Raw genomic sequence first — 27,500 nt, 5'->3', positions numbered from 1 at the left:
CTGCCCCGCAATCTTCTTGAAGTCCATTTTAGATAGGAAGCAAGAAAAACCTGAAGATCAAGGCAAGTGTCACCTGAAGCACATACAAAGTGACACTCAGGACAAGGAGAGATTGGAGCAGTTATCTTATTAATTTTTAAATTATATATTACATGTATTTTTATTAATTTTTCTAAAAGGTTTAAAAATGGAAAAGACTACTAGGTCATTTTAGCCTATTCCCTTGCCAATGCAAGTTTTCCCCCACTCTATGTTTAACTAGTGCTTTGTAATTTTTTGTAGTTTAATGTTCCAAATGAGAGATAAGATGGTTCAGGTAACACTTTTATTGGACCAACTTCTGTTGGTGAAAGAGAGAAGCTTTCAAGCCACACAGAGCTCTTCTTCAGATCTGGGAAACTTACTCAGAGTATCACAGCTAAATACAAGATGGATCAGATTGCTTCGCATAAGTATTTGATCATAAAAACAAAGTATCTTTACACATTATATGTTATCAGAAGTAAAAAATATATATTTTATCCAAGAAAATATATAAAATATTTTAATATATTTTTCATAAAAGACAAACACACCACATGACCTGTGGGCCAGCACTTTTCACAGAGCGATCACTCTATATCTGACCTATCAGCCCTCATCCTCAAAGGAATCCTGCACACTTTCAAAAGACGAGCCTGGGAACTTGAATTCAGAACTTTGCTAAGACACTAAAAATCATGGACTGAACAGAGACACTAGATTTATGGCTTATTACAACAATCTGTAACCCGCTAACAACCCCAGCTGATACCTACTCCGCCACCCCCAGTTTTCCTCCCTATGCACTGGAGGTATTAATGGGTCATCTTGTATTTACCTGTGATATTCTGAGACCGTGTCTACACTACAGGTTATTTCAGTATAACTTGTGTCACTTGGGGGAGAGAATAATCCATACCCCCAAGCGACGTAAGTGATACAGACCTAAGCACCAGTGTGGACAGTGCTATGTTGGCGGAAGAGTTTCTTTTGCTGACATAGCTACTCCTCTCGGAAAGGCAGGAGTTATTAAGCCAATGGGAGAGCTCTCTCCCATTGGCTTACAGTATCTCCACCACAAGTGCTGCAGCTGTGCTGCTGTAGTGTAGACTAGCCTGAGCACATTTCCCAGACCTGAAAAGAGCTCTGTGTAAGTTTGAGAGCTTGTCTCTCTCACCAACAGAAGTTGATCCAATAAAAGATATTCCCTCACCCACCTTGTCTCTCTAATATCCTGGGACCAACAGGGCTACAACAACACTGCACTTTCCAAATGATGTAGCGTCCACCACTTCGTCCCTTAACAATCTTATCATCAAATTTATTTTGGGGATATTCATCTTAAAACTTTCCCTTATTAAAGCCCATCCCATTACTCTGAGTTAACAAGCCCTTCATCCTCGTCCTAGATAGTTCCTTGCCATTGTGGATGTTTACAGGGCTCCAATATTCTTGTGTCCCTCTATAATTATCCAAGCTTCATATATTCAATCCTTCCTCAAACCAGTCCCACCAGTCCCCTAATCTTTGTGTTGCTCTTCATGGTGCTTATTTACATTCACCAATATACAAAATCAATGCAATATTCACTGACTCACAACTCTGTGACATAACAGCTTTGGGCATGAATTCCAAAAAACTCTTAAAAAAAAATCTCTGTATGTGAGAGGCTCTCTTTGTAGAAGAGGAAAGGTTAAATACCAATAATTCATTACAAAAGCATTTTATTAACGCACTCTTTCCACTCCACCGCACTACATGAACTCTTCTACTGTTTTTTCTCCCTTCCTTTTCAGTGTTTCTTAATAATTTCATTACAACCATGGTCACAAAAATAAGCAGAGCAGCTTCCAGCAGTACTTCTAACCATGAAGCTATTTTAGTTAAACTATTAGTCTCAGTAAATGAATTTAGTAAATTGTGAAATTCAATGAACACATCAATAGGGAAGCAAAGTCTTCTTCTGCCTATCAAATGGTCACTGCACTCAAGCAAATATCTGAATCATGTTAATGGGAATAAGTTACTAGCAAGTGAATTATACAAATTCTTTCACGAGGCATTTGAGATCTGTTAAGTGCTCAGACTCCAAAGTAACAGCAATAAAAAACAGATGTGGAGGAGAAGGGGATTTCTTGGCAGAGCTTGTCAAAGCTATTTAATGACCAACGAAACATTCCAAATCTCTCTTGTTGACCTCACCCATTTAATGAAGGAAAAGCACTAAGTGGGAAATTTTCAAAGTGACTAGGGGCAATTAAGAGTGCTTAACTCTCCTTTTATGCTTTTGGCTGGGTCTACACTATGAAATTAGGTTGATGTAAGCTGCCTTGCCTCAACTTAGTTGTGCATGTGTCTACACTTAAATTTGTCTCCCAGTGATGTAAGCACCCTGTTATGGTGATGCAGTAACACCACCTCTCTGAGCAACATTGAGCCATGGTTGATGTACTGAGGTCAATGCAACACAAGTGTAGACACTGCACTACCTATGTTGACCCTAGCAGTCCTCCAGCTGCTGTCCCACAATGCCCAACACTGACCACTCTGGTCACAGTTGTGAACTCCACTGCCCAGGGTTTATGGAGAGTAGAAGTGTCCCCCATTTAAAATGTTGCTAATTTTTGAAAGGCCTTTTCCTGACTCTTCAGCTTGTTGCGCAGACCTAGTAGCTCTCCACCATTGTGTGCAACTGCCCAGCCAACCATGCCTGCTACACACTCTACATGAGCTCCAGTCTAGAGTAGACACACAATATTGGATCTCCTGAGACTGTGGGGAGAAAAGGTTGCACAAGCACAGCTACTGATCAGCTGTAGAAATAGGAACATCTATGAGCAGTTTGCATGGGGGATGCAGAAGTAGTAGTATAGCAGGGAACAGCAGCAGTACCGTGTGAAAGCATAGGAACTTTGGCAGACTTATCAGAAGGCCTGGGAGGTCAGTCTAGTGCCGAGCCACAGACCTGCTGCTTTTACAAAGAACTGCATGTCATAGTTACTTGAGACCCCAGCATCACTTGCAGACCACCGTACATACCTCTGAGGAGCCTAAGTCACAGGCCTATGGCGTGAACAGAGAAGATGAGGACAATAAGGAAGAGGATGGGGGACATGCAACCAGGGATTCTAGTTGCCATGAACCAGGGCCTGTCTGAAACGCCGCAGCAGTCCCAGCAGCTAAACATAGCTGAGCCCAATGCAGGGGAAGGAACCTCAGGAAAGTGTGTAAATAAAATGTATTTCCCATTATAATGACATACTGATGGTGCCCCCAACTTAGCAGGACACAGCTATAGACTTTTTATTAATTTAGTCATACAAGAAAAAGTATCAATACAACGAGAGGTCGAGTTCTTTGTTTTTCATTCCCCAGCAGAATTAAGCAGGGAGGGCCGTGCGGAGCTGTTTGTTTATGTACACAGGGATGCCCTTTGAATCCCCCTGAGAAATCTCGATGAAACATCCAAGGAGGCACTCTGCAATCCTCTCCTGAAGGTTTCTCATGATGGCAGCCTTATTTCTTCCTCCGTGGTAGGACAGTTTCCCAGGCCACTTAGAATCATAGAAGTTTAGGGTTGGAAGGGACCTCAGGAGGTCATCTAGTCAAAACCCCTGCTCACTTGGTGATAACTTCAGCAGGTACCATTGCAGTAAACAAGCTACTGGCACACAGGCCTGGGCATGTTTGGGATGTTAGCAGCAGCTGTGCTCTCTGTGCCTTTGTCACCCTCAGGAGCGAGATATCAACTACAGTTGCCATTGCCTGTGGAAAATCGTGCCAGTGCTCAGTGCCATTGCCCTGTACTCCTCGTTTTATCCAACCCAGCAATTTCCTTCTCACTTCCCTCACTGCTGACGGGCCACACTCACCATGGCTGGTGCTGGAAGTGGTGCCGTGCACAATCATTCTGAAGCAGAAGTGTCAATAAGCATGTCTTGTTTAACGCTTTAGGGGAGCAATGGAAAGGAGTTCTGAACCTTACCTGCTGCTTTCTGTTGTGACCATACTGATAACAGTACCTCTGTATGTTTTATCTGTAGCCGTGGCCATGCAGCCTTGAGGACCCCTCCACACCTGCTGAATGCCTGAGTCCAATAACGGGGAGAAAGAAGAGGACTCGGAATGACAAGTTCAATGTGATTGTGCAAGCCAGTGCTGTGCATCAGAGCTAGAGCAGAGGGCCTGGATGGTGAATATTGCATACTTTATGGAGAAGGAAAGAGCAGACAGGAGAAAAACCCAGGACACCCAACAGGAAAAGGACAGGGAGATGCACCAGGACATAATGGGGCTTCTCCAGCAGCAACCACAGATGCTGCAGACTCTTGTGGACCTGCAGGTTCAACAATCCCGGGCTCGCCTCCCTTTCCAGTATACTGAGAACTCCACCACAGCACCTCTCTACACCCCTCTTCAACCTTCCATGTGGACACAGGAGCAGGGGCCGCACCCCTGCCCTACAACTCCACCCTGGGGGACATTAAGGACAACCACAGTTCCACATACATTGACCTGTGGGAACCATGGTTGCTGTATGTGTAGCCAAAATTGACATGAATGTTCTTTCCCTTTGTTAAGTTCTGTTTTATTAATTTAATGTATTTCTTTTTAAATTGCAGATTTTTTTTTGCACCAGCTTTGTTATTCAAAATTCTATTTTTGGAAAATAATTAGTCTTTTATTAATTCCTAACATATGCTGCGGAATGTCTAGTAGTACTGAAACCATCCACCTGTTGTTGTACAGTGTGACAACTCGTAAGATCAGTGACAATAGTGTGATCATAAATGTACAGCAAGAACTGCAAAATGGATAGGTGCATTGACAGTATTATAGTCACACAGGTGCACAAAGCACCACACACTTTCTAGCAGGCCCCAAAACCACATGGCCAGGTAGAGCACAGTACATCACAATGCATTACTATGGCCTTCTGTTAAAGTGGCTCTTTCAAGGCCTCCCTGATTTGTATAGCTCCACGTTGAGCTCTTTTAATAGCCCGTGTGTCTGACTGTTAAAACTCAGCAGACAGCCGCTCCATCTCTGCCCTCCTCCTTGGTAGCAACATTTCCCCCTTTTGCTGCACAGATATTATGCAGGACATATCAGGCAGCTATACCCTTGGGACATTTTTCTCATAGAGATCCAATCTTGAGAGTACACGATGGCATCGACCCTTTAAGCTACCAAAAGCACATTTAGCTGCCATTCTGCACCTGCTGAGCTGTACCTTGCTGCTGCTGAGGTGGCTGGTGCATGGATTCATGAGCCAAGGAATCAAGGGGTAGGCTGGGTCACCTAGGATCACTATTGGCATTTCAACACCACCAATGATAATCTGCTACTCAGGAAACAGAGGCCCTCCTTGCAGCTTTCTTAATAGTCCTGTGATCTTAAAGATGCGAGCATCATCCACCTTTCATAGAAAAGTAACCCCTTCTGCTGACATGCACTGTGGCCAGAAGGGCTGGTGCCAAAATCAGGATGGCATGCTGTCTATCGCCTACTGCAGTTCAGGACCCCCACTGCTGCAAATCCATTGTCGAAGTCCTGCACATTGCAGCGAGTCACAGTCCTGCGTAGTAGGAGACAATTAGTGGCCTTTGCATGACAGTGGCCCCCACGATGGATTTTCCAACTCCAAAATGATTTCTCTCTGACCAGTAGCAATCTGGCATTGCCAGTTTCCACAACATGATTGCCACTTGCTTTTCCACCGTCACTGCAGCTCTAATTTTGGTGTCCCTGCGCTGTAGGGATGGAATGAACGTAGCACTCAGGTCCAGGAATATGGCCTTGCGCAGTCAGCCACTGCTCATTACCCTAAGCTCACATAATGATCTGTCTCCCACTAAATTGGCATGTGCCTTGCCAATGTAGTTGATCTCGCAGTTCTGCAAATACAAGAGGATCATGCATCCTGTGCTTGCAACATGCTTGACAATACTGCCGAGCTGTGCAGGTTACATTCCTCTGGCAGAGACAGCGAACAGCAAGGAGGGCCACACAAGTTCATGGGATATTTTTTTAAAGTGTGAAAATTATGGGCTATGGATGACGTTATGGGATGGAGAAAGTTGCATGCTGGGAAGTTGACCCCTTGCTCCCAGTCACCGCTGCATGACTCATTTCAGTCTCATCTGCATTGCCAAAACTTCCCAAAAGATAGTGCACTGGATGATGATGAGTAGCACACTGGGATACTGAGCCACGGTCCTCTGCCCTGTGCTTCAACACAAGCACTCCAAATGAGCATGCGCAGCGCTGACACACAGAGCCAAGTATGCATGCACACGAACAATATTCTAACAGAGGCAGCTTTATGCCAACGTAACTTGTGTCACTCAAAGTTTGTAGTGCAGATATGGCCTTTGAAAACCTCTCTCTAACCCTCTTAGGACTGGTTTACACAGTTTTTGTACCTACTTAACTTAAAAATGGAATCTTTTAAACCAAATAAATGAGGGAAACTAAGATGGAAATGTTACAATCTTGTAAGGATATGACATTTTATGTTGTTTGAGAAAAGGATTACTTCCCCTCTCCCACTTTTGATTCACAAAAGGCAGCTGTTTCTGCAGTGCATCTTGTTCACTTGTTCAGGGAGCAGCTTGCACGCTTCAATGTAAATTTAGCAAGACTGTGCTGGGCTGACCCCTTCTCTCTCTCCCTTGAAGCACAGCCTTGTCCCTCATTAATGATAATTGGCTGTAGTTGGGAAGGAATCTTCTAACGATCGTACAGCACTGCACAGTTGGGCACCTGAAACTATGGGAGGAGGAGTATTACTTTCCTCTGGTGTATCAGTTTAAGTCACTGCCAGAGGAAGGATACCACGCAAGTGAGGCACAGGACTTTTGAGGACAGGATGAGGGAACTGGGCTTGTTTAGTCTGCAGAATTGAAGAGTGAGGGGGATTTGATAGCAGCCTTTAACTACCTGAAAGGGGTTCAAAGAGGATGGAGCCAGGCTGTCCTCAGTGGTGGCAGATGACAGAACTAGGAGCAATGGTCTCAAGTTGCAGTGGGAGAGGTCGAGGTTGGATATTAGGAAAAACTTTTTCACTGGAGGGTGGTGAAGCACTGGAGTGGGTTATGTAGGGAGGTGGTGGAATCTTCACCCTTAGCAGTTTTTAAGGCCCAGCTTGATAAAGCTCAGGCTGGGATGATTTAGTTGAGGTTGGTCCTGCTTTGAGCAGGGGATTGGATTAGATGACCTCCTGAGGTCCCTTCCATCCCTAATCTTTTATGATAATTCTATGAACCAAAGGTATGTTCTAATAGACTCCTGATGCTGTAAACCTGAACTTCAGCTCCAAGAAGTTGTATCAGATTCCTGTGTCTTTTTCCCTTTCTTGCACCTGCCTCCACTGTGAAGGCAAAATATTCAGGGAATAAGGAATAACCCCAATGCATCTTATACTACATGATCATGGCTATTTGGGATTTGAAAAGGTAGCTTACCATTCCCAGTAGAGTGTTGGCTGCTTGTCCAACCACTAGTTGATGAAGCAGATTCCACTTCTAAAATGCTGCTGCTGTGTGACTTTGGGATGTTCCGCCAGGCAGGAACCAACCCACCAGCTCGCTTCATATGAGAATCCCTTGAAAAAGAGGGAGAAAAACCAATGGTTTAACATCTGGCCAATCTTTTCAGGGGATGGAGAAGTATAGAGCACTGGGGAGAAGGACTAGACAACCCTACATTTTTCCAATCTAGGAATAATATTTCATCTTCATCTTACTTTCACATAATCTCAAGAGGGAAGGTATGTTAAAAGGATTTGATGGGAAAATCCTGGAAGAGGGGGAGGGGGAAGAGTTCACTCTTCTCAATAAGTGATATTCTGTAAAAATTTTATTCTGTATTGACACAGCAATGTGGGCTGTTTCTCAGCCCCCGCAAATGTAGGAATTATCTCCCTTATTCCCAAACACACCAAAAAGAGAAGGTTACTTACTCTAACTGATGGTTCTTTGAGAGGTGTGGTTCCTATCTGGATTCCAGATGCATGCATGCCATGTGCCAGAGCCGGAACTGTTTGTAGTAGTCTCCGTCAACCAGTGTGCCATATGTGGCCCACATAGTTGCGTCCAGTGTCTTACGAGGGCGTGTGGGTTGACGCCCCCTCAGTTCCCTTTTACCGGCAGGCTATGAACCTGCAGCAGAGAGGACAGGGGGAGGAACTGGAATCCAGACAGGGACCACACCTCTTGAAGAACCATCAATTACAGCCAGTAACCTTCTCTTCTTCTTCAAGTGCTGGCCCCTTTGTGGATTCCAGACCTGGGTAGTGTAGCGAGCAGCATTCAGATTGAAGGTGGGAGTGAGGGCTCATTGAAAGTGAGAGTTTATAGTACTGCTCTGCCCACTGCCGCATCGGCCACTGACAAGTGGGAGAGAGCGTAATGAATGATGAATGTATGGATGGAAGATCAAATTGATGCCATAGGACTTCCATAAGTAGGGCTGATGTGGTAGTCTGTGCCTATATAGAGTGGATAGTGATGCCCGGAGGTGGAGAGAAAGGGCATAACACTCCATGATGCAGCGGGCAAACCACTTGGAGATGCACTGGGAAGACAGAGCGTCTCCTCTGCAGTGTTCTGCTATCGCAGTAGAGTCTGGGCGAGATTCGGAACACTCAGGTGCATTTCAGGTAGAAGGCTAGTGCTCAGTGGACACTGAGCGAAGATAGGGTACGTGCCCTGGTGGAAGTATGCAGCTTAGGTAGAAGGTTGGAAGGTGGATGACTTGATTGAGGTGGAAGGTGAAGTCACCTTGGGAAGGAACTTTGGGTGGAGCCATAGGGAGACCTTATCCCTGCGGAATATTGTGAATGGTGGGTCCGCAATCATAGCAGCCAATTCACTAACTTGTCTGGTGGACGTAATGGCTACCAAGAAAATCACCTTCATTGAGAGGTGGGTGAGTGAACCCACGGCTAGAGGCTCAAAGCGTTGTTTGGTGAGTGTTGAAAGGATAAGGTTAAGATCCCATGGGGGAGTAGGTTTTCTTATCGAGGGAAAGGTGTTGAGGAGGCCATGGAGAAAGCAAGCCATGGTTGGGTAGGCAAAGATCAAGATGCCATCCATCGGTGAAAGGAACACATTGAGGAGTGGGTGAGGCCCAAACAGCAAAGGGTAGGCAGGTATTCTAGGATCGTCGGAGGGGGATACTGTGTGTGGTGTGTAATGGTTGTATGCTGTCCGCTCCGCGAAGTGGCACCATTTGGCTTAGTAACATGCCCTATGGGAGGAGCATAGACTGTGGGTGAGTACAACCCTGACTGGGGTAGAGCAGCTCTGTTTCAATCTCGAGCCCCATCCAAATACCAGGCTGCAAGGTGAAGCAGGTCCAGATTGGGGTGGCAAACCTGGTCCTGTTGTTGGGTAAGGAGATTGGGGAAGGGAGGAAAGCATATTGGTGGACAAATTGAGAAGCAAAGAAGCTCTGTGAAACAGAATTGGTGGGGCCAGAAGGGGGGTATGAGTATGAGGGTTGCCTGGTCCTTCACCTTGAGGAGTACTTGCAGGAGAAGTAGGATGGAAGGAAAAGTGTTGGCGCAGGTCTATTGTCCAGGGGAGAAGAAGAGCATCCCACTGTGAGCCATGCCCGATTACACCCCTGGAGCAGAAGAGGGGAAATCTGTGGTTGGTGGTCGTTGTGAAGAGATCCTATCGCACTGTGCCCCAGAATCTGAAGATGTACCGGAATGTGGGATCATGTGCGGTGAATGGAGCGGCTGAGAGTGTCCATAAGGTTGTTGTCTGTCCCTAGTAGGTGTGTGGCATGAAGTACAACATGGTGTCTTATGCACCAATTCCACAGGCGCATCGCTTCGCAACAGGGTGTGGAGACGCATCGCTTCGCAACAGGGTGTGGAGGACTTGGCGCCTCCCCGTTTGTTGATATATGTTGTGTGACAGAAGTTGTGTGTGTCATGATCTATGAAAGGCAGACGCGCCTGACAGGAGCATTGAACTGTGTGGAGTACCAGGATGTTGATGTGCATCCATGCTTCCATGGAGGCCCATGGGCTTTGGGCTGAATGGACTTATATATAGGTGTCCCAGCCTATGAGGGAGACGTGTGTGGTCAAAGTATGGTGTGGGGTGGGTGGGTTGAAATGGACGTCCACCATGACCTGGGATGGGTTGCACCACTAAGAGAGGGATGCCAGAACCGCGTGTGGCAGGATCTATTTGTGGAGGTGGTCCCTTTGTGGGTTGTACACCACGAGAAGCCTTGAAGTCTGCAAGCACCTCGTGTAGGCAGGCGTATGGTGTAACCATCGCACACACCGTCATGTGCCTGAGAAGCAAAAGGCAGTGGCAGACGCGTGTCATTGCATGGGTGCATAGTCACATCATGAGGGCCTTGAGCATGGTGAATCAGTCCTTTGGTAGGAATGCCCTGGACGGCCATGAGTCCAGGTAAGCGCCAATAAATGTAAGGGATTGGGTTGGCACGAGGATGGACTTTGCTTTGTTTACACATATGCAGAGGCTGGCAAGGAGCTGGCAGTATTGTGGGCTGTGTGCTAGCGAAAACAACAGTCCTGGGTCTGAAGACCACTCGGAGTCTGAGTATTGCTCTGGGAAGGACAGAGATGTCGGTACCAATGGAACCTGTGCCTGGACACTTTATGTTGGGTAGGACGATGCGTGGAGGAGCAGCGGTACATCCACTGGGGAAGGAGGTTGTTCGTTCCCCGATCCCCTGAGCAGGGCCTTCCCTCGGTCGACACAGTTTTGCCATTGGCATCAATGGTAACAGCCTGCCTGGCGTGCGGGGCACTGATGATGTGCTTGATGCCAGCTGGAATGGGCCCGGCGGAGTAGACAGGGCTGGAGGCGCACTAATTGCGGTTGCCAAGTGTGTCTCGTCCAAGTGTTTGGTTTTCTTGGTCACCTTGGATCTCTTTGCGACAGGCGCCTCGGGGTCAGTGCGTGACTTCTCACCCAGCTTGTCATGGCTCGGGGAGGGAAAGCTGTACCTGGGGGCCGCTGAGCTTGATGAGCCCCCTTTGTGTCCATGCCCGTGTTTCCTATGGGTCTTATGGGGTTTTGTTGAAGTTGTCGGTACCACCAATGTCGTACCTGGAGGGGAGTTACGCACCAGCAGTATGGCTAGGCATTCTTACAGATCAGTCAATGCCTCCACCAGGAGCACACGCGGACACAGCGCCTCTTCCATGAGGTGTTTCCGCAGCCTCAATTCCCCGGCCTTAAGAGTCTGGATGGGGAAGGAGCAGCAAACCGAACACCTCACGACGACGTGAGCCTCATCCAAACAGTAGAGGCAGCGTTGATGTTCCTTGTTGATGAAGAAGGAGTGTAGGCAAGAGATGCAGTTCTTAAACCCGACCTGTGACAGCACAGTCCCCTGGACTGGGTGGGACTCCCGACTGTAGGTTGACAATGTCGACTAACTATACTAAGAACTTTCTAACTAACAAATACTCACGAACTATATACACAACAACTATAAAATAACTGTTTTGGGTTTTGTTTTTTTTTCTATGCAGCATTTCTAAATGAGAGGAGTGTTCCGATTCTGGCCATGCGGCGATAAGAGGGAACTGAAGGGGCACCAACCTGCACGCCCTCATTAGACCTCGGATGCAACCACATGGACCACGTATGGCGCGCGGGTTTATGGAGACTACTACAAACAATTCCAGCTCCGGCACATGGTGCGCATGTACACCTATGTCTGGAATCCACATGGGGACCAGCACTTGAAGAAAAACTATAACCTCCAGTCACATGTTTACTGCAAGGATCATAAAAACTGCATCAGAACTTCCAAACACCAGTTCCTCTGATTTCGGCACTAAGTCCCCTTATTGTACAAAACAGTCAAAAGAGCTCTCAAAAGGAATGATGGCGAATGTGGCTCCCCGAAGACAACAACTTTCAGAAAAGAGTATCTGCAGGTATGTCACCATCTGGCATTTTCCTACATGATCACTATACAGCTCTTCATTCCAGGAAACATGGAGCTGGAAGGATTTTCTCTACTGAAGATGACACCGGTTCCTTGGAGACCCTGAGCAAGTAATATATGCCAAAACCATGCTCTGGAGAGTTCACTGTTCTGAACAGATTTTTAAGATCTGTACAAACAAAAACTCGTTTGTAAAACCCTGAGTGTGCTCTCCATTTACAGCAGTCACAGGCACCGGAGATGAAGGTTGAAAAGTATATTTATGCATACTATGTATTCTAAACCACTCAGGGGGCCCCAGTGAAGTCCTCAAGCAGAAATAGTCCCATGTCAGTCCATTAACAGTACAAATGCTCTCAATTAGAGCCTGATACAGGGATTCTCACTGTTGGAGAGTAATTTAACCAAGACAAAGATAACAGGGCAGATTAACTCTTAAAATGGAAAGCATCTTCTAAATTTAAAACAAACAAACTGTCTCCTTGAGGCCAGCATCCTGCAACTTCAGTTTTGGACAGTGCCTAAGGACTGTCCTTACATCCATCTTCTTAGTCCCAATTCCTTCCTATAGTTGGTTGAGTTGCCACACGCCCCCCCACAAAATCTTTCCTCTCAATCATGAACCGTATGAATTAATGACCAGCCAAACAGGGAATACTGCCATGGCACAACATATCCAGCTTCCTATTTCCCATAATCTATTTGCATCAACATCTACAGGAACTGCAACCTAGGACTGAAGGGAAATGCTTCTTATTATGGAAGTATAGTTTAGTTCTCAGAGGTCCTACTGTGCTGAGCCATCCGAGAAGCAAAAGTCCAAGAGTGCACTTTATTAAAATCTACCTGTGGGTGCTGGAGCTCTCAGACAAGGGCATGTCCAGACTGACTGGGCTGTTGCTGTTGCGTTCGCTGCTCTCATAGCCAGATTCCATCCTTTGGATCAGACGAGGATGCTGATCCATCAGGTGCTGGGTGCCCCGCCCTCGACCCCAGTGCTTATACCTGATGTTTAGTTGGTTTGGCCTTGTTCCTTGAGTTGCTGGTTCCTTCAGCTCATCCTCTGTAAATTCTTTGGCTGTCAAGAGGAAGGAATATGGGTTGGCAGAAGAGTCATGTTTAATTCCATCAAGTTACCTGCTAATATTTTGGATTCCTAACCATGTATAAACCAACTATGCTGCTTCTGTGTTCCAGGGTCAAATCATCCAGACAATTTCAAGCAGCCTAGATAATATGTTTATCACATCTCTAAAAATATGAAGTAATTTCCAGAGAAGCAAAGAAAATTAAGCTTTGCAGGGGGAATCATGGGGATTCTTCCCAAGCAAATTTACTTTTAAATATTTGACATTTAGTATAACTTGTTTCATTCAGAGCAAAGAAAATTATCTTCTGAAGTACCTATGAGCCAGGAGTCATCCCTGGCAGGGTGAATATAGTAAAAAGCCAGAAAAAGGGATATATTTCACCCGAAGAAGATAAATCTCTCCCTCTCCATAACTGTGCACATAACTGTTTTGTGTACTAGTATCCACTTGTGCATTGGATTGTAAGATCTTTGGAGCCAGGATTTTGTTTGGATTCTCCATTCTCTGCTGCTGTAGTATTTTGTGGCACTGTGCATTAAACATTATATGAAATCTGGTTTAGAATTTTGGCATTCACCTTTGGATCATATTTTTTTAATATAACTCATGATGTTTTTTTTCCTAGCCCTTCTTATTTTAGTGTCATCCCTTTCTGATTTTAATGTACATTCCTACTTGCCTTCTCCCCTCATATCCCTTTTTCTTTCTTTCCCAACCTAATATTCTCTCTCCTTTCTCAAGTTTTCTCCTTCCTCAATCCCAATTATTTCTTCATCCCTTCCAGTCCTCCTTAACTTCTAGATTCTTCCAATCAATTTCCTCCATCTCTCCCTCCTCTCACCCACCTCAAGTTTTCCCAACAATACCTTGTTCGTCCATCAACCCACCCCAAACCCTGCCACCAGTCACACACACCCTCTCTTCTCTTCTCCCAACCCTGGAGTGGAACTCAGCAGCTCCAGCCATCTATGGGCTCAGGAGAGCAGCACCAGAAGATGTCTGATCTCCAATCCCTTTGTAGGGTGTAAGGGATTTCTCTCCCCTAACTGGATATAGGTGATATTCCCCTAACTCAGAATAGGGAATGGCAGCTAGCAAGGGGAACTCTTTCCTTCTCTAGTCTGACACATCTGCTGTATATGCTGTAATTAGCAGGAGGAGGACAGAGGCTGCAGAATACATTCACCGGTCAGAGAGAACAGGCCAGCCTTGGGGCACATGTTCGAGACCAATGCACGAGACCATCCCATGAAGCAAATTCTCCATTGCCCAGCAGCCTAGTTCAGGCTCTGTTTCAGCAGTGTACACAAGACTGCTTCTGTGGTCTTTGCTTCCACGGGTATGGAACTGAACCCTGGGGAAAACACACTCGAAATAATATACTACTACTAATACACTGCACAGAGCTTATATATACACGCCCTTCATATGCACTCCTCACCATCACCAAGCAACTAGTGTGAAAAGGATGGAGGTGTGTTCTACAGGGTGACAGTTTGGCATTGCCACTTTAAACTGTCACTACATAGTTTCTATACAGGATTTGACTGTTCTGATTAGTTCTGCACATAACTGTATATTTCCAATTCCAACCCAGTCAACATACATCTCCCTCCCTCCCCCCGACCCCCGCCATTACCTGCATCTTCAGAGAAGGGGCTGAGCTGCATGTAGCCACAATGGTTCCTCTTGTCTTTACTGAAGATGCTGTCTATGTTCAGCGACTCTCTTTTGGGTCTCCAAGTCGGCCGGTACTTGCTAGATGAACTGGATTTGGATTCACTGCTGGTACTCTCCATTTCCCAGTCTCGAGAACGCACAGGCAAGTTCCTGGGGCGCCGTATCTCTGCCTGATCCATTACACTCCCTCCAGAAGGAGAGCTCTGGTTGGTCTGGGCTGGTCTGTTGTGGATTATATTGCTGACTGTCTCTTTAAACTCTCTTAGTCTGCTGGTGCTGCTGGATGATTTAGGAGCAGTTCTGGGGGCCTGTTTCTCCTTCAATGTTTCCCCTGCAGCATGCAAAGGAGAAGGCAAGAGGAACAAAAATAACTTCGTTTTAAACTGGCAGCATTATTCACAGCATCTTCCTGAAGCCACACAAAGGGAAATCAACAGCGACAAAGCAGGCTGAAACAGAGACAGGAAGACACACAGCTTGGCAGGAGCACATACACACGAAGAATGACAAAAACACATACAGAAAGACTGACGAAGGTATTAAAACACTGCCCCTTGCCTTCGCTATGATACCCTGATGACTGTATCTCATCCCCTTTTCGCCGAGAACGGCTAGAGCTCCTCTTACGGTCAGTCAGTGAGCCCTTTTTGCAAATATGCCTCTGATTACATTCACTGTCAGTCAGGTGCCCTGAAAGAATAGAAGAACACAGTTTAAATGGCAAGAGTCTTTGGATTGCTTGTTCACCATTCTAAGAATAGCAGGCCCTTTCTCACTCTCTCTGAACTGCACAGACACTCCAATGCTAACTGGCAGCTTCTGCTAAGCAAAGTCACTTGCTTTAAATAATTTGTATCTAAAAGTTTTTAAAAACAGTCACAGAAGAGCAACAAAGCAACTCCAGGGACTGTGGTAAATGAGATAGATCATCCACAGAGACGGGAAGCAGGTGATTGTGCCTTGCCTCATAATGCTCCAGGGATGCCATTACGTTGCAATACCAACACTCCAGTAGCTCTCACTCCCTTAAACATACACAGCTCTTAAACAAACATGGCTAGTTTGATTTTATTCTCATCACAAATTCTCTTTTGCACATAACACACAAATCTTTTCTTTGCATCAATTGAGTTAGAAAATGTTTACTCACAATTTAGCACAGATTTTCCCTGTAAGGATTTTCCCTTTGGTCAGAGTGCCTCATCCTCCCAGACCAATTTATTACCAGGCTAATGACCACAATGATTTTTTAATTAAGAAGTTTGAAATCCCTTAAAGTAAGATTACCAATAATGGTTACAAGTGTGTAAGCACTCAGCTTTGTGGTTCTTATGAGTTTATGGCCCCATATCTGTAAACACACGCACATGTGGGACTTTACTCATATGAGCAGCCCCATTCCAAAATCAGAACTGCTACCAACCAGAGGGGCAGAAAAAAGATACAGTTTGGGAAGGAGATCCAACGCTTTCCAGCCTTCCCCTCATCAGCTGAAATGTGGCGTAGTTGTAGTGAATGAAAATTCCAATTCCCTGACAACTGCTCAATGGCCTTTGTGGGAGAAGCTGATGGTCCCAATCCAGCTCCTCTCCAGAGAGCTCATATCACAGAACTTGCCATTACAATTAACTTTTTTATTTCATCTTTTAAAATGATTAGAATCAAACGTCCAAAAAATATTAAGGCAAAAAGAGAATTTGCTGAAACAGGCTAATGAGATTGAAACATCCTGTGTTTCAATTTGTCTGTGAAGTGAAGGAAGAGTGTGATTTTGTAGTAGGTACTTTTTAGAAAGAGGCCATACATATAGAAGTGGGGAAAACAAGAAAAGAACAAGAGAGACGTCTGGAGGGAAGGTTGAGGGGAGCAGTAGGTGAACTAGGGCTTAAGTGGCTGATTAGGAAAGATGCCATGAAGTGGGTTTGGGGGAACTTTTTGTTTCACAACACAAGCTTTGGATGACAGCAGGCACATAGTACTGTTTGGTCAGTCTATAAAGATACCCTACATCTTGTAGCAGTTACCATGGTGATAAAAGGAACCTTGTGTTGCATTCACAGTGCACAATGTCTTTAGCTAGCTTAAAAAAAAGTTCTTCCATTCTGATAGCAACGGTAGGTTAGGACTTTTCCACTGCTGTCACAGCAGCTATTTAAAGAGTACCCACTGTTTCTAGAGTTGGGATTTGTAAATATGGCAAGAATATTTAATATTCATTTAGTCCTAAATGCACAATTAGCCAGTATGCATCGGGAGGTTGACAGCTTTACTCAGGGTATGTCTACACTGCCAGCTCCACGGCATCGATCCCAGATGGGCTTTCCAGTCTATGCCAGTCTCCTGTCAATGAAGGCGCTGTGCTACATGAACATAAGTACATCGATGAGAGATATGCAAGTTACCTTATGTAACTTACATATCTCCCATCAACTGCCGGCAAGCGGTGTAGACCAAGCCTAATACTCTCCTATATTTCCATCCATGAATTGGACACGGTCATATTGCTACAGCATGTGCCACAGTACCAGCAGAGGCACCAAGGACAAAATGAGCATGGACCCTGAATTACCTTGTCACCCCTAACTGTGGTACTTCTTTCCAAGGACAAAATCACTGGTAAGGCAGCATGGGGAAAGTCTGCAGTATCTAGGATGGGTGGATTGCATCCTCAGCAAGTTGCAGATGACACTAAGCTAGGGGCAGTGGTAGATACACTGGAAGGTAAGGCTTGGGTTCAGAGTTACCTAGACAAATTGGAGGATTGGGCCAAAAAAAATCAGGTTCAGCAAGAACAAATGCAGAGTCCTGCACTTAGGACGGAAGAATCCCTTGCACTGCTACAGAGTGGGGACCGATGGGCTAGGCAGTAGTTCTGCAGAAAAGGACCTGCGGGTTACAGTGGGCAAGAAGCTGGATATGAGTCAACAGTGTGCCCTTATTGCCAAGAAGGCTAACAGCATATTGGGCTGCATTAGTAGGAGCATTGCCAACAATTGCCAGGAAGAGATTATTCCCCTCTATTTGGCACTGGTGAGGCCACATTTGGAGCAATGTGTCCAGTTTTGGGCTCCCCACTAAAGGAAGGATGTGGACAAATTGGAGAGAGTACAGTGGTGGGCAACAAAAATGATTAGGAGGCTGGAGCATGTAACTTATGAGGAGAGGCTGAGGGAACTAGGCTTGTTTAGTTTGCAGAAGAGAAGGATGAGGGGGGATTTGATAAGCAGCCTTTAACTACCTGAAAGGGGGTTCCAGGGAGGATGGAGCTAGGCTGTTCTCAGTGGTAGCAGATGACAGAAAAAGGAGCAATAGTCTCAAGTTGCAGTGGGGGATGTCTAGGTTGGATATTAGGAACAACGTTTTCACCAGGAGGATGGTGAAGCACTGGAATGGGTTACCTAGGGAGGTAATGGAATCTCCATCTTTAGAGGTCTTTTAGGCCCGTCTTGACAAAGTCCTGGATGGAATAATTTAGCTGAGGTTAGTCCTGCTTTGAGCAGGGGTTTGGATTAGATGACCTCCTCAGGTCCCTTCCAACCCTAATCTTATGATCTGTGTGTGTGCTGTACCCGGGCTGTGAATTTCAATTGCCAGAGCTGTTAATCTAGCACCTTTCACTAATTTAGCTGAATGTACTAAATTAACAAAACAGAATTTCTCCTAAGTGCTCACACAAACACATGCAAAATCTGCCCCTTGAAGAGTATTTTTACATACTAGATGCCTCACATTCAAGCAATCATATGGCTTCATAGGCAAATGATGATGTCCATAGAAAATAACTTTATAGCTACAAAGGCTGGGAGCACGGGGTTAGAGAAGGGAATGAAACCAAACAACTTGAGACAGATCCCAATGTGATCTCAGGAGTCTGAGTAGAGACGTTAGAATTCATGCATTATTTATTACGACAGCAGTGGCTGCCAGGAGTGGCAGAGGGCTAGCCCAGCCACTCATAGTGAACCCCACCCATCCCCATCCTGACATACCCAGGTGTTTGAGGGCACATGGCCCCAATAGTCTTCCTTCCCAGGAGGGCGATGAGGAATGGGGTCCACAGAACTCTGGGGTGGAGGAGTGGGGGAAGTGGCCATTAATGAAGAATCCAGCTTTCTCCCAGACTGATTCAATAGCAGTCGCAGTTGATAGGAGTGATGGGGGTGGCTCCTTTACAGCATTTGATGGCTGAGCTGAAGTGTGGGGTTGGAAGATTAACTTTTTGGGGAAAGGCTTGACTAAGGAGGGAGGAAGACAGAGGAGGATGACCCAGTAGGGACTAGCTAATAGGCAGGGATTGAATATAGCTACAGACTAAATCAGGAGAGAGGAGTTACTGCCTAATTCAAAACTAAGTGATGGGTAAGAGCTGGAAGAAATCATGGGATACATTCACAGGAGAAGAAATAAAAGGAGAAAGTCACTACAAAAATCATGAAACCAATATAAACGTTGAACTTCATCTGCTCATATATTTTCATCCCTTCTCCCACCCCTCATCTCTTCTGTCTACTTTGTAAGTGTTACAGGGCAGGAACTTCTCTAATTAGGTCTGTGTCACTTTTGGATATAAATAATATCCCAGCATTTTCAGTCAACAAGGCTTCTTGTTGCTCTGAAGATCAATATAATTTATTCGTTGTGAGAAATACTTTCTCCAGTTCTGGCCCCAACTGTAGGTAAAGATTTGAACTACAGATGGATACACGTATGTTGTTACAAACAAGAGTGCAAGAACTTGCTGAGTGAAATAGTACTAATAGTTTCTGTTAATTGGAGAAAGTTTGCTATAACAAACAATTGTGCATTTAACAGGTCCCTTTTGTGAAATCCATTTCATTTGGTGCATACAAAATTAGTTCAATTTACAGTTATAGTGTTATCAGGTCATCCTTTTGGTGTATGGAAAGTTCTGCTCTTTTAACTAGTGTAGTCCTTTTTAGAAATTAATGTAGAAGGTCTGGGCTGCATTCAGGAATAGACTGGCCAGATCACAGGCTGGATGCTTCGTTACAAGCACAGGCCACAGCAGACAGGGCAGCTCTATACCTTCAGACCTGGATCTTCTATTAGATTTTCCCACGAGACCATAGTTTCTCAACCTGTGGTATGGGTACGTGAGACACAGGCAGGGGGTACGCGGCAAAAAACCTAGTGAAGGGAGGCAGGAGGCAGCCACCCGCTTCCCACCCGGTCCCAGCTCCCAGAGTGGAAAACTGAGTGTTGGGGTACTTATTAAAATTTTCTGAAGTTAGGGGGTACTTGTTACTTAAAAGGCTGAGAAACACTGCACCAGACCACACCCCCAGCTTCCTCCATAGTACAGTTCTTCTCCCACTCCAGATCCCCACCAACTTGCCTGCACAGTACAGGCAGACAGCCATCCTCTGACTTCCCAAGTGCAGATGGATACCTAGCCTCCACACTGCCCACTTTAAGCAGAAGCTCCTTGATGACCACATACAGGTCCCAGAAGCAGGGACTCCCCTCCCATACAGCCTCAGCTACTTGAATGCAGGGACTTGCACATGCCACCCACTCAGAACGCTTTGAAACAGTGCTTTGTACAGCTGCACCATGTGATAGATTATGGGCCATAGTTCACCAGGTGCCAGCACTTCAACGAGTGCCAATCTGCCGTGGGCTGCATTTAAACAGATATTGTTTTACTAAGCTCTCCTGTAATCCCCAGATTCACAATAACGGTTATGAGAGCATGAAGGCATCTGCTACCTGTGTCCCTGCTGCTTTGCGAAGCTGTGTCATTCTCCATATTGTAGATGACTGTCCCCTGCGAGTCAGAAGAGAAGTGACTAACCACAGATTCATGATGTGAGCGTTTATAGGGATAGCTGTCTGTAGAGGAGTCTGTCCTGGTGTCACTCGAGATGGAAGGCTCCCTCCCTAATGAAGGAAGTAATGGCAAATTTCAGCCTCTATTTGGGATATACAGATCAGGAGAGATTATGACAGAAAACAGGAACAGAATGGAGGAAACAAACAGAAATAAAGAAAAAGGTGTATGAACAAAGGAATATGGAGAATCACCTATACAAAATTCACAGATTCAAAGATGGTGGAGTTGACTGTAAGGAGACTCATATCATCCAATGTGACTCCTTTTCATCTAGGGGAGCGTAAAAAATATACTTTCCATAAACATGTCTTCTTTATTGACATGCCTTCAAGTTTGCCAAATCATCTCCTGATGAAAACCGTACCAATGCCCAAGTGAACTGTTGACAAATTAGTTGATTTCAAGATGATGTTGTTCTTTCTTTATTAATGAACCAGCTCATTAGCATAATTAACCTGTGGAACTGATTGCCACAGGAGGTCACTGAGGTCAAACATGAAGTAAGATTGAAAAAAAGGGAACTGGAGATTTATATGGATAACAAGAATATCCAGAATTATAACAGTTAATGCCAAAAACTTTTCAAAGAGACATGAAACTTCATGCTTCAGGGTTTAAACCAATCTATTAGGGAATAGGAAACATCTGCCTAATGCGAGGTATCTTGCACCTTCCTCTTAAGCACTAGGTGCTGGCTGCTGTTGGAGACAGGATCCTGAACTAGATGGACAAGTCTGATCGAGTATGGCATTTCTCATGTTCCTAAGCCCTTTCAAAATACATAGACAGATTTCTCTCTCTATTCTTTCTTCTCAGCCTGTAGGAAAAATACTTTGAATAGTTTACAGGGTGTTGTGTATGTTGGTGTGTGTACGTACAACACACCCACTCACACGTGCATGTGTGATGAAATTAAAGAAATATAAAACTGAACACACAAGTTTGGTATTTAGTTCTGAAAGCAGTTACAGTAGAACCTCAGAGTTGCAAACACCAGAGTTATGAACTGACCAGTCAACCACACACCTCATTTGGAACTGGAAGTATGCAATCAGGGAGCAGCAGAGACCAAACAAAACAAAAAAAAAAGCAAATACAGTACAGTGCTGTGTTAAACATAAACTACTAAAACAAAGGGAAAGCAGCATTTTTCTTCTGCATAGTAAAGTTTCAAAGCTGTATTAAGTCAATGTTCAGTTGTAAACTTTTGAAAGAATAACCATGATGTTTCATTCAGTTACAAACGTTTCAGAGTTACGAACAACCTCCATTCCCGAGCTGTTCGTAACTCTGAGGTTCTACTGTAGTTCCATGGCCATTCTGATTTCTTCTGGGAGAAAGTCCAATAGTTTAGGTTCCTGTAACACGGATCAACTCACCGCCTTGGTGCCTCCTGCGGGCTATCTGGGGAATCAGCTCTCAGCCAGGCAGATGCCCCTCTCTGCGGTGTCTCGCCTTCCGTCCTATCTCCGCTGAACCCTCCTTCTTATGACTCGGCCCTCCAGCTGAGTCACAATCCATGTTCCCCCCTTCTGGGGGATTCTGCACTTCGTTCTCACCACTTCCCTTCATGGCCACTGCAGTCCTGCCACCACTACTATGGCAATCTGGGGGTGGGAGAGGGACACAGGCCTGCCCACTAGTCCGGGTCCCAGCCCAGGGTCCTTCTGCTTCTTCCCCAACTCCTCAGTGGATTTCTCTGGGCCACTTCCCCACAGCCCCAGTACATTCGCCACCCTTGCTTCAGGGCATTCGGCTTTGCTGAGCCCCAGCAGACAGCCACTACTCTGGCCAAGGTGCTAACAGCCCTCCCTCTTAGAGCTCCTGGGAGTCACTCCCTTTACTCTGCTCTGCAGTTCCCTTTTATACTGGCCTCCTGGGCTGTGATTGGCTGCCACGAAACCCCTTTCTATTGGCTCTCTTTCGCACAGCCTCTCCAAGGGCCCTCAACCCTTTCCTAGCCACTGCAGGGCAGGCACCCCCCACCACAGCCCCACTTCTGTGAAAGTTGTCTTCTGGACTCACAAGCCTCCCTCTACTGGTTCAAAGTTTCATTGCTCCTGTGCAATGTGTGGGAAATCATGATCATGAAAGAAAAGATGATTTAGATACTTAGAGACCAATCCCACAGAATGCTTTGAGTGTTGGGGCACAGAGTTTGAAATGGACTCTGTATTCAACAGAAAGACAACCATCAGCAGGAGGGATTCACAGTGAGCTTTATGGCTATGCACAGTAAACTCCAACATTTTGTACAAGCTGAAGCTTTCTCCAAAGAGTGTGGTTTCAGCCCTAGATATAATGAGATACAATGATGAGCCCGAAGATCTGCTCATAGGACAGAGTGCAATCTTATGGCCAGTAACAGGGCAGATGGTTTTAATCAGAAACCTCCATTTTTAACTGATTTGGGGGGGGAAGGGGAGGTGTTCTTTGAAGCATTTCTCTACTTCTACTAGCATCATATCAGCTTGTCTGGGATGTTTTAGCCAGCTGCTCTTCATCCAGGTGCTGATTTCATTTAGGCACTGACAAAGCTGGGAGATGTACTGTTTATGTTTGACATAAAGGAGTTGCTGAGCTAGATGTCCTCTGCATTCTGTTGGCACTTCAGTCGGTATTGTCTCACCAGCCCTCTCAACAGCTTCATATGATGTTGAATAATGTGAGGGAGAGGACCAAGCCTTGTGGAACTTAGCAAGTGAGGATTTTGAAGATGGAAGAAGAGGTTGCTTGTAATGACCGTGTGCATTTAGTTTGAAAGCAAACATCTGAACCATTTTAGGATGTTTTTGTTCAGCTCTGAAGCTTCCTGGAAGCAGGTCAGGATACAATAGTGTCAGATTCTGAAGAGAGATCCAACAGAATGAATATGGATGTACTTCCCTTGGAGGTTAACCTTCAGAACTACAGGAACAGTTTTTGTAGCATGTCCTGGCCTGAAATTTGCCAGAGAAATGAGCACCTAACAGGTGGCATTGGAGATTCTTTTTTGCAAGGTTCTCAATTACCTTGCTTAGAAATTGGAGATAAGACTCTAAGTGGTTGTGTACAAGGTCTCTTGTTGAGTGACAGTTTCATTAGTATTGATTGGAATGTTGCTCATTAGGGTGGGTGGTGGATTGCCCTCATTATATGATGTAATGACAATCTGTTAGTAGAGGCCCCAGATGCTCTCTACATCCTCACCAGTCAAAAAGCACAAGGTCCAGAGAGTCACAGATGGTAACCATGGCTGCCATGGACGTCTGCTGGGTGGTGGCCCCAGGACCCAGAGCCGCTGGATCTTCGTTTGCGGCTCGAGTGGTGACCGGCCCCGCGATGATGAAGACGAGGGCGACCATCGGTGCTGACGTCTGCGGTGCCGTCTGGGGGACGAGCTGCTGGAGCAGCTGGATGACGCTCGTCTCCTCCTCTTTGAGCTCTTGTGGTGACACTTCCCTCCTCGGGACAGGGAGCGGTGCTGTCGATGTTGCCACGGTGCCGAGGCGGTCGGGGCAGCGGTCGATGCTGAGGCGATCGGGGCAGCGGTCGATGCCGAGGCGATCGGTACCTGAAGGCGGCATGGACTGCCTGCAGAGGACCTCACCCGGTGCCGTCCCCACGTCAGACAGCGCACCGGGGTTGGAGATCGGTGACGGGTCCGGCTCTGTACCGGGGTACGAGAGCTAGAGCTGCGACCTCTATGCGAGACGGAACTGGAGCGGCGTCGCCCCGTGCGTGTACCTCTCGACTGCCCTCGGTGCCGCGGTGTCGAGGAGCTCGACGACTGGGAGTCGGAGCTAGGAGGGGAGCCCGCGCTCTCGACCCTCCTTGACCGTCTGGGGGGAGACCTCGACTCCTGTCTCCTCCACCCACCAGGGGCACCCAGAGCGGGTTTACCCCAAGACACCTGCCCTTGCACCCTCAGCCGAGGGGGGGACGGAGGCGTGGGCATGCCCATGAGGGCGCGTGGTGCTGCGAACGCCTCCGGTGTCGACAGCCCTTGCAGAGGCGCTCCCCCATCCCCAGGAGTCGGGGGAGGCTCTCTGCGAGGAGATGCCGGTGCCGGAGTACTCTCCACAGCACGTGGTTGGGGCATCTCCTGGGTGACCCCCTGCTGTACTGGTCGCAGGGGGGAGTCCATGTGGGCGGCCATGGGCCGCTTCTTCTTCTTCGGCACCGAGGACTTCGGTGCCGGCGGAGCGCTCCTGCTCGGTGCCGCCGGAGATCGGGATGGTTCGGAGTCCGGGCGGAGCGCGGACTCCATCAGTATTGCCTTCAGCTGGGAGTCCCGTTCTTTCTGGGTCCGGGGCTTGAAGGCCTTACAGATTTTATATTTGTCCTTTCTATGCTGCTCTCCGAGGCATCAGAGGCAGCAATCGTGAGGGTCACTCACGGGGAAAGCCTTAGTGCATGACGTGCAGGCTTTGAAGCCAGTGGAGCCGGGCATGGCTCAACCGCAAGCCCCTAAGGGCAACTATCTAATTACTATCACTAACATACTACTTAACTCGAACAATAAACTGCTAAATGCTAAAGGGGTGCTACTTGCCACAGCAAGAGGCAAACGTTCCAGCAACCGTCACAGGCGGAAAGAAGGAACTGAGGGCCTGCAGGGTCGGCGGTGCCCTATCTACCATGGCATGAGTGCGGTACTCCAGGGGGCACCTGAGCCGACCCTACTGGGCTCGCTAAGAGGAAAAAAGTTCCAGGAATCTGTGCACGGGGCGCGCACACACCTATAATGGAATGGATATGAGCAATCACTCGAAGAGAGAACAATGGCCTCCAGGAGGTGTCCCACAATGCTCTGCAGTGGCCACTCTGGACATTGTTTTTAACTCTGCTGCACCACAGCAATGTACACAGAAAAAATCCCCTCCCCTGGTCAAGCCCTGGGAAATTTTGAATTTCCATTTCCTGTTTGGTCAGTGTGGAGAGATTGCCAGCACAGCTGACCATGGCGACTGAATGCCCCAACACGCTCCAGCCTGGAGTAGACCTGAGATGTTGGATCACATTGGTCTGTGGGAAGAAGTGTCTATTCAGGGAAAGCTCCAATCAAATGGAAGAAACGTCGATATCTAGAAAAACATATTGCGGGGCATGTTGGAGAAGGGGCATAACAGACATGCAGCAGTGCCGTGTTAAAATCAAAGAACTCAGGCAGACATATCAAAAGACAAGGGAGGCGAACAGTTGTTCTGATTTGTCACCAAAGTCATGTCACTTCCACAATGATCTGCATGCGATTCTCAGCGGCAACCCCACCACTGACCCCAGATGCAGCGCTGATATCTTGGGGGGAATCTTGAGTCCTGGGCCAGTGGTGATGAGACTATGGATGAGGGAGGAGGAGGAGAATGGAGTGCAGGCAAGTGGGGTATCCATTCTCCCCAACAGCCAGGAGCTGTTTTTAACCCCCACACAGCCCAGCCTGATTCTGCACAGCATCTTGGCTGACCAATTATTCCCTTCTATTTAGCATTGGTGAGGTCACATTTGGAGAACTGTGTCCAGTTTTGAGACCCTCACTAAAGAAAGGATGTGGACAAATTGGAGAGAGTCCCGCGGAGGGCAACAAAAATTATTAGGGGGCTGGAGCATGACTGATAAGGAGAGGCTGAGGGAAATAGGCTTGTTTAGTCTGCAGTCTGCGATCCCATCAGTTAGTGCTTGTTTCCAAGAACCAGAAACGGTGCTCCACCGAGTTCAGTTGCTGCGCGAGAGCCAGCAGCAACTGGGAATTGTTTCGTTCCATGGCTTGTAGCAGGGCAGCTTGAGTAACATTGCAGTTGTCCACGCTGTGGCTCCTCTCTCGGCCTTGGAAATACTGCAGGATAAGTCGCGCTGTGTTTGTGATTCTCACAACAATAGTGCAGAGCTGAGCGGGCTCCGATACAAGCACAGCTAGTGGGAATACACTCCCCCGACACAATGAGCATGGTGTGATCACTCCCGGCTGACTTCGTTAGTTCGGCAGCTGGATGTTGACTCAAATTAAATAGACTTCACTTTGCAGTGTAGACATTCCCTTAGTCTTTCCATTATTATTTCACCTGGGTAGAAGTCAGGCTAACAGGTCAGGAACGGTTACCTTTCTGTTCAGTTTTTAAAACTGGAACACTAATGGTTCTTCTCTTTTGAATCAATCCCTTCAAAAACCCTCATGACAGGAATCATATTCATTAAGTTTTTTAAAATAATCTTTCACTAATTCCCTTCTGGAGTTTAATTCTACACCTTCTCTCTCTCTCTTTTTTTTTTTCTGTGCATCTCTGCTCTGGTTTCTGTCCTGTTAAAAACTGAGGATAATTTTATTAATTTAATCATTAGATAAATCTGGTATTATTCCCCTCTACTCTTACTCCACAAACATCCTTCCATATTTTTGTGTCAGTATTTTCTTCTAGACTTGGAAAAGACAAATTTCCAGACATGTTTAAAATGGTAGAGCCCTTGTATGTTTTATGATGAGGTAGGTTTTTTGAAATCATTTGGACAGAAGATGGTTTTTATAGATTTAAAAAGTAAAAATTATAGGCTTATCCTTTGTCTTAGCAATAGTATTTTGTCTCTTGTAAATCTGGCTATCACAATCTGAGAATGCTCCAAAGACACTGAAGTCCTGGATGGAGTGAAAGAGGATGGAACATTGCATTACTTAACAGAAACCTTTCCCAGCTGACATTTGGTCTTAAAGAGAAGTCCTGAAAGCAAGTCCTTCAGGTAAGAGGATGCACTTCACTTGTAATTTTACACTTGTACAATTTATGGAGCCGTAGTTTAGAAGAGGAAGGTTTAAGAATTAAAATACTAAGGATCCTTCTCAGGACCATAGTTCAGCTTTGATCAGTGATAGAGACCCTGCTAGCAAAACAGCACCGAAAATGAAGCAAACCTTGTCATACAAAAAG

The 27,500-nt window shown here is 46.2% G+C and overlaps 1 protein-coding gene across 11 annotated transcripts in view; it reads right to left on the bottom strand.

The window, feature by feature from the left end:
- USP54 (ubiquitin specific peptidase 54) overlaps positions 1 to 27,500 on the bottom strand; it is a 181,717-nt gene that overhangs the window by 25,342 nt on the left and 128,875 nt on the right. For 9 of the 11 annotated variants that reach the window (XM_067537876.1, XM_067537928.1, XM_067537936.1 and 6 more), the window contains 5 exons: positions 20,478 to 20,648; positions 15,306 to 15,437; positions 14,707 to 15,078; positions 12,823 to 13,054; positions 7,488 to 7,627 (listed from right to left, as the gene is read on the bottom strand). In XM_067537876.1, the coding sequence (XP_067393977.1) occupies positions 7,488 to 7,627; positions 12,823 to 13,054; positions 14,707 to 15,078; positions 15,306 to 15,437; positions 20,478 to 20,648 (1,047 nt within the window). The remainder of the gene's footprint in view (positions 1 to 7,487; positions 7,628 to 12,822; positions 13,055 to 14,706; positions 15,079 to 15,305; positions 15,438 to 20,477; positions 20,649 to 27,500) is intronic. The other 2 variants (XM_067537909.1, XM_067537919.1) reach the window with 2 other exon arrangements.

Source organism: Emydura macquarii, unplaced genomic scaffold, assembly GCF_026122565.2.
Source record: "Emydura macquarii macquarii isolate MOO-44397 ecotype Brisbane River unplaced genomic scaffold, CSIRO-AGI_Emac_v2 contig_67, whole genome shotgun sequence".
Taxonomy (NCBI): domain Eukaryota; kingdom Metazoa; phylum Chordata; order Testudines; family Chelidae; genus Emydura; species Emydura macquarii.
This window is presented reverse-complemented; position numbering and strand designations above follow the sequence as displayed.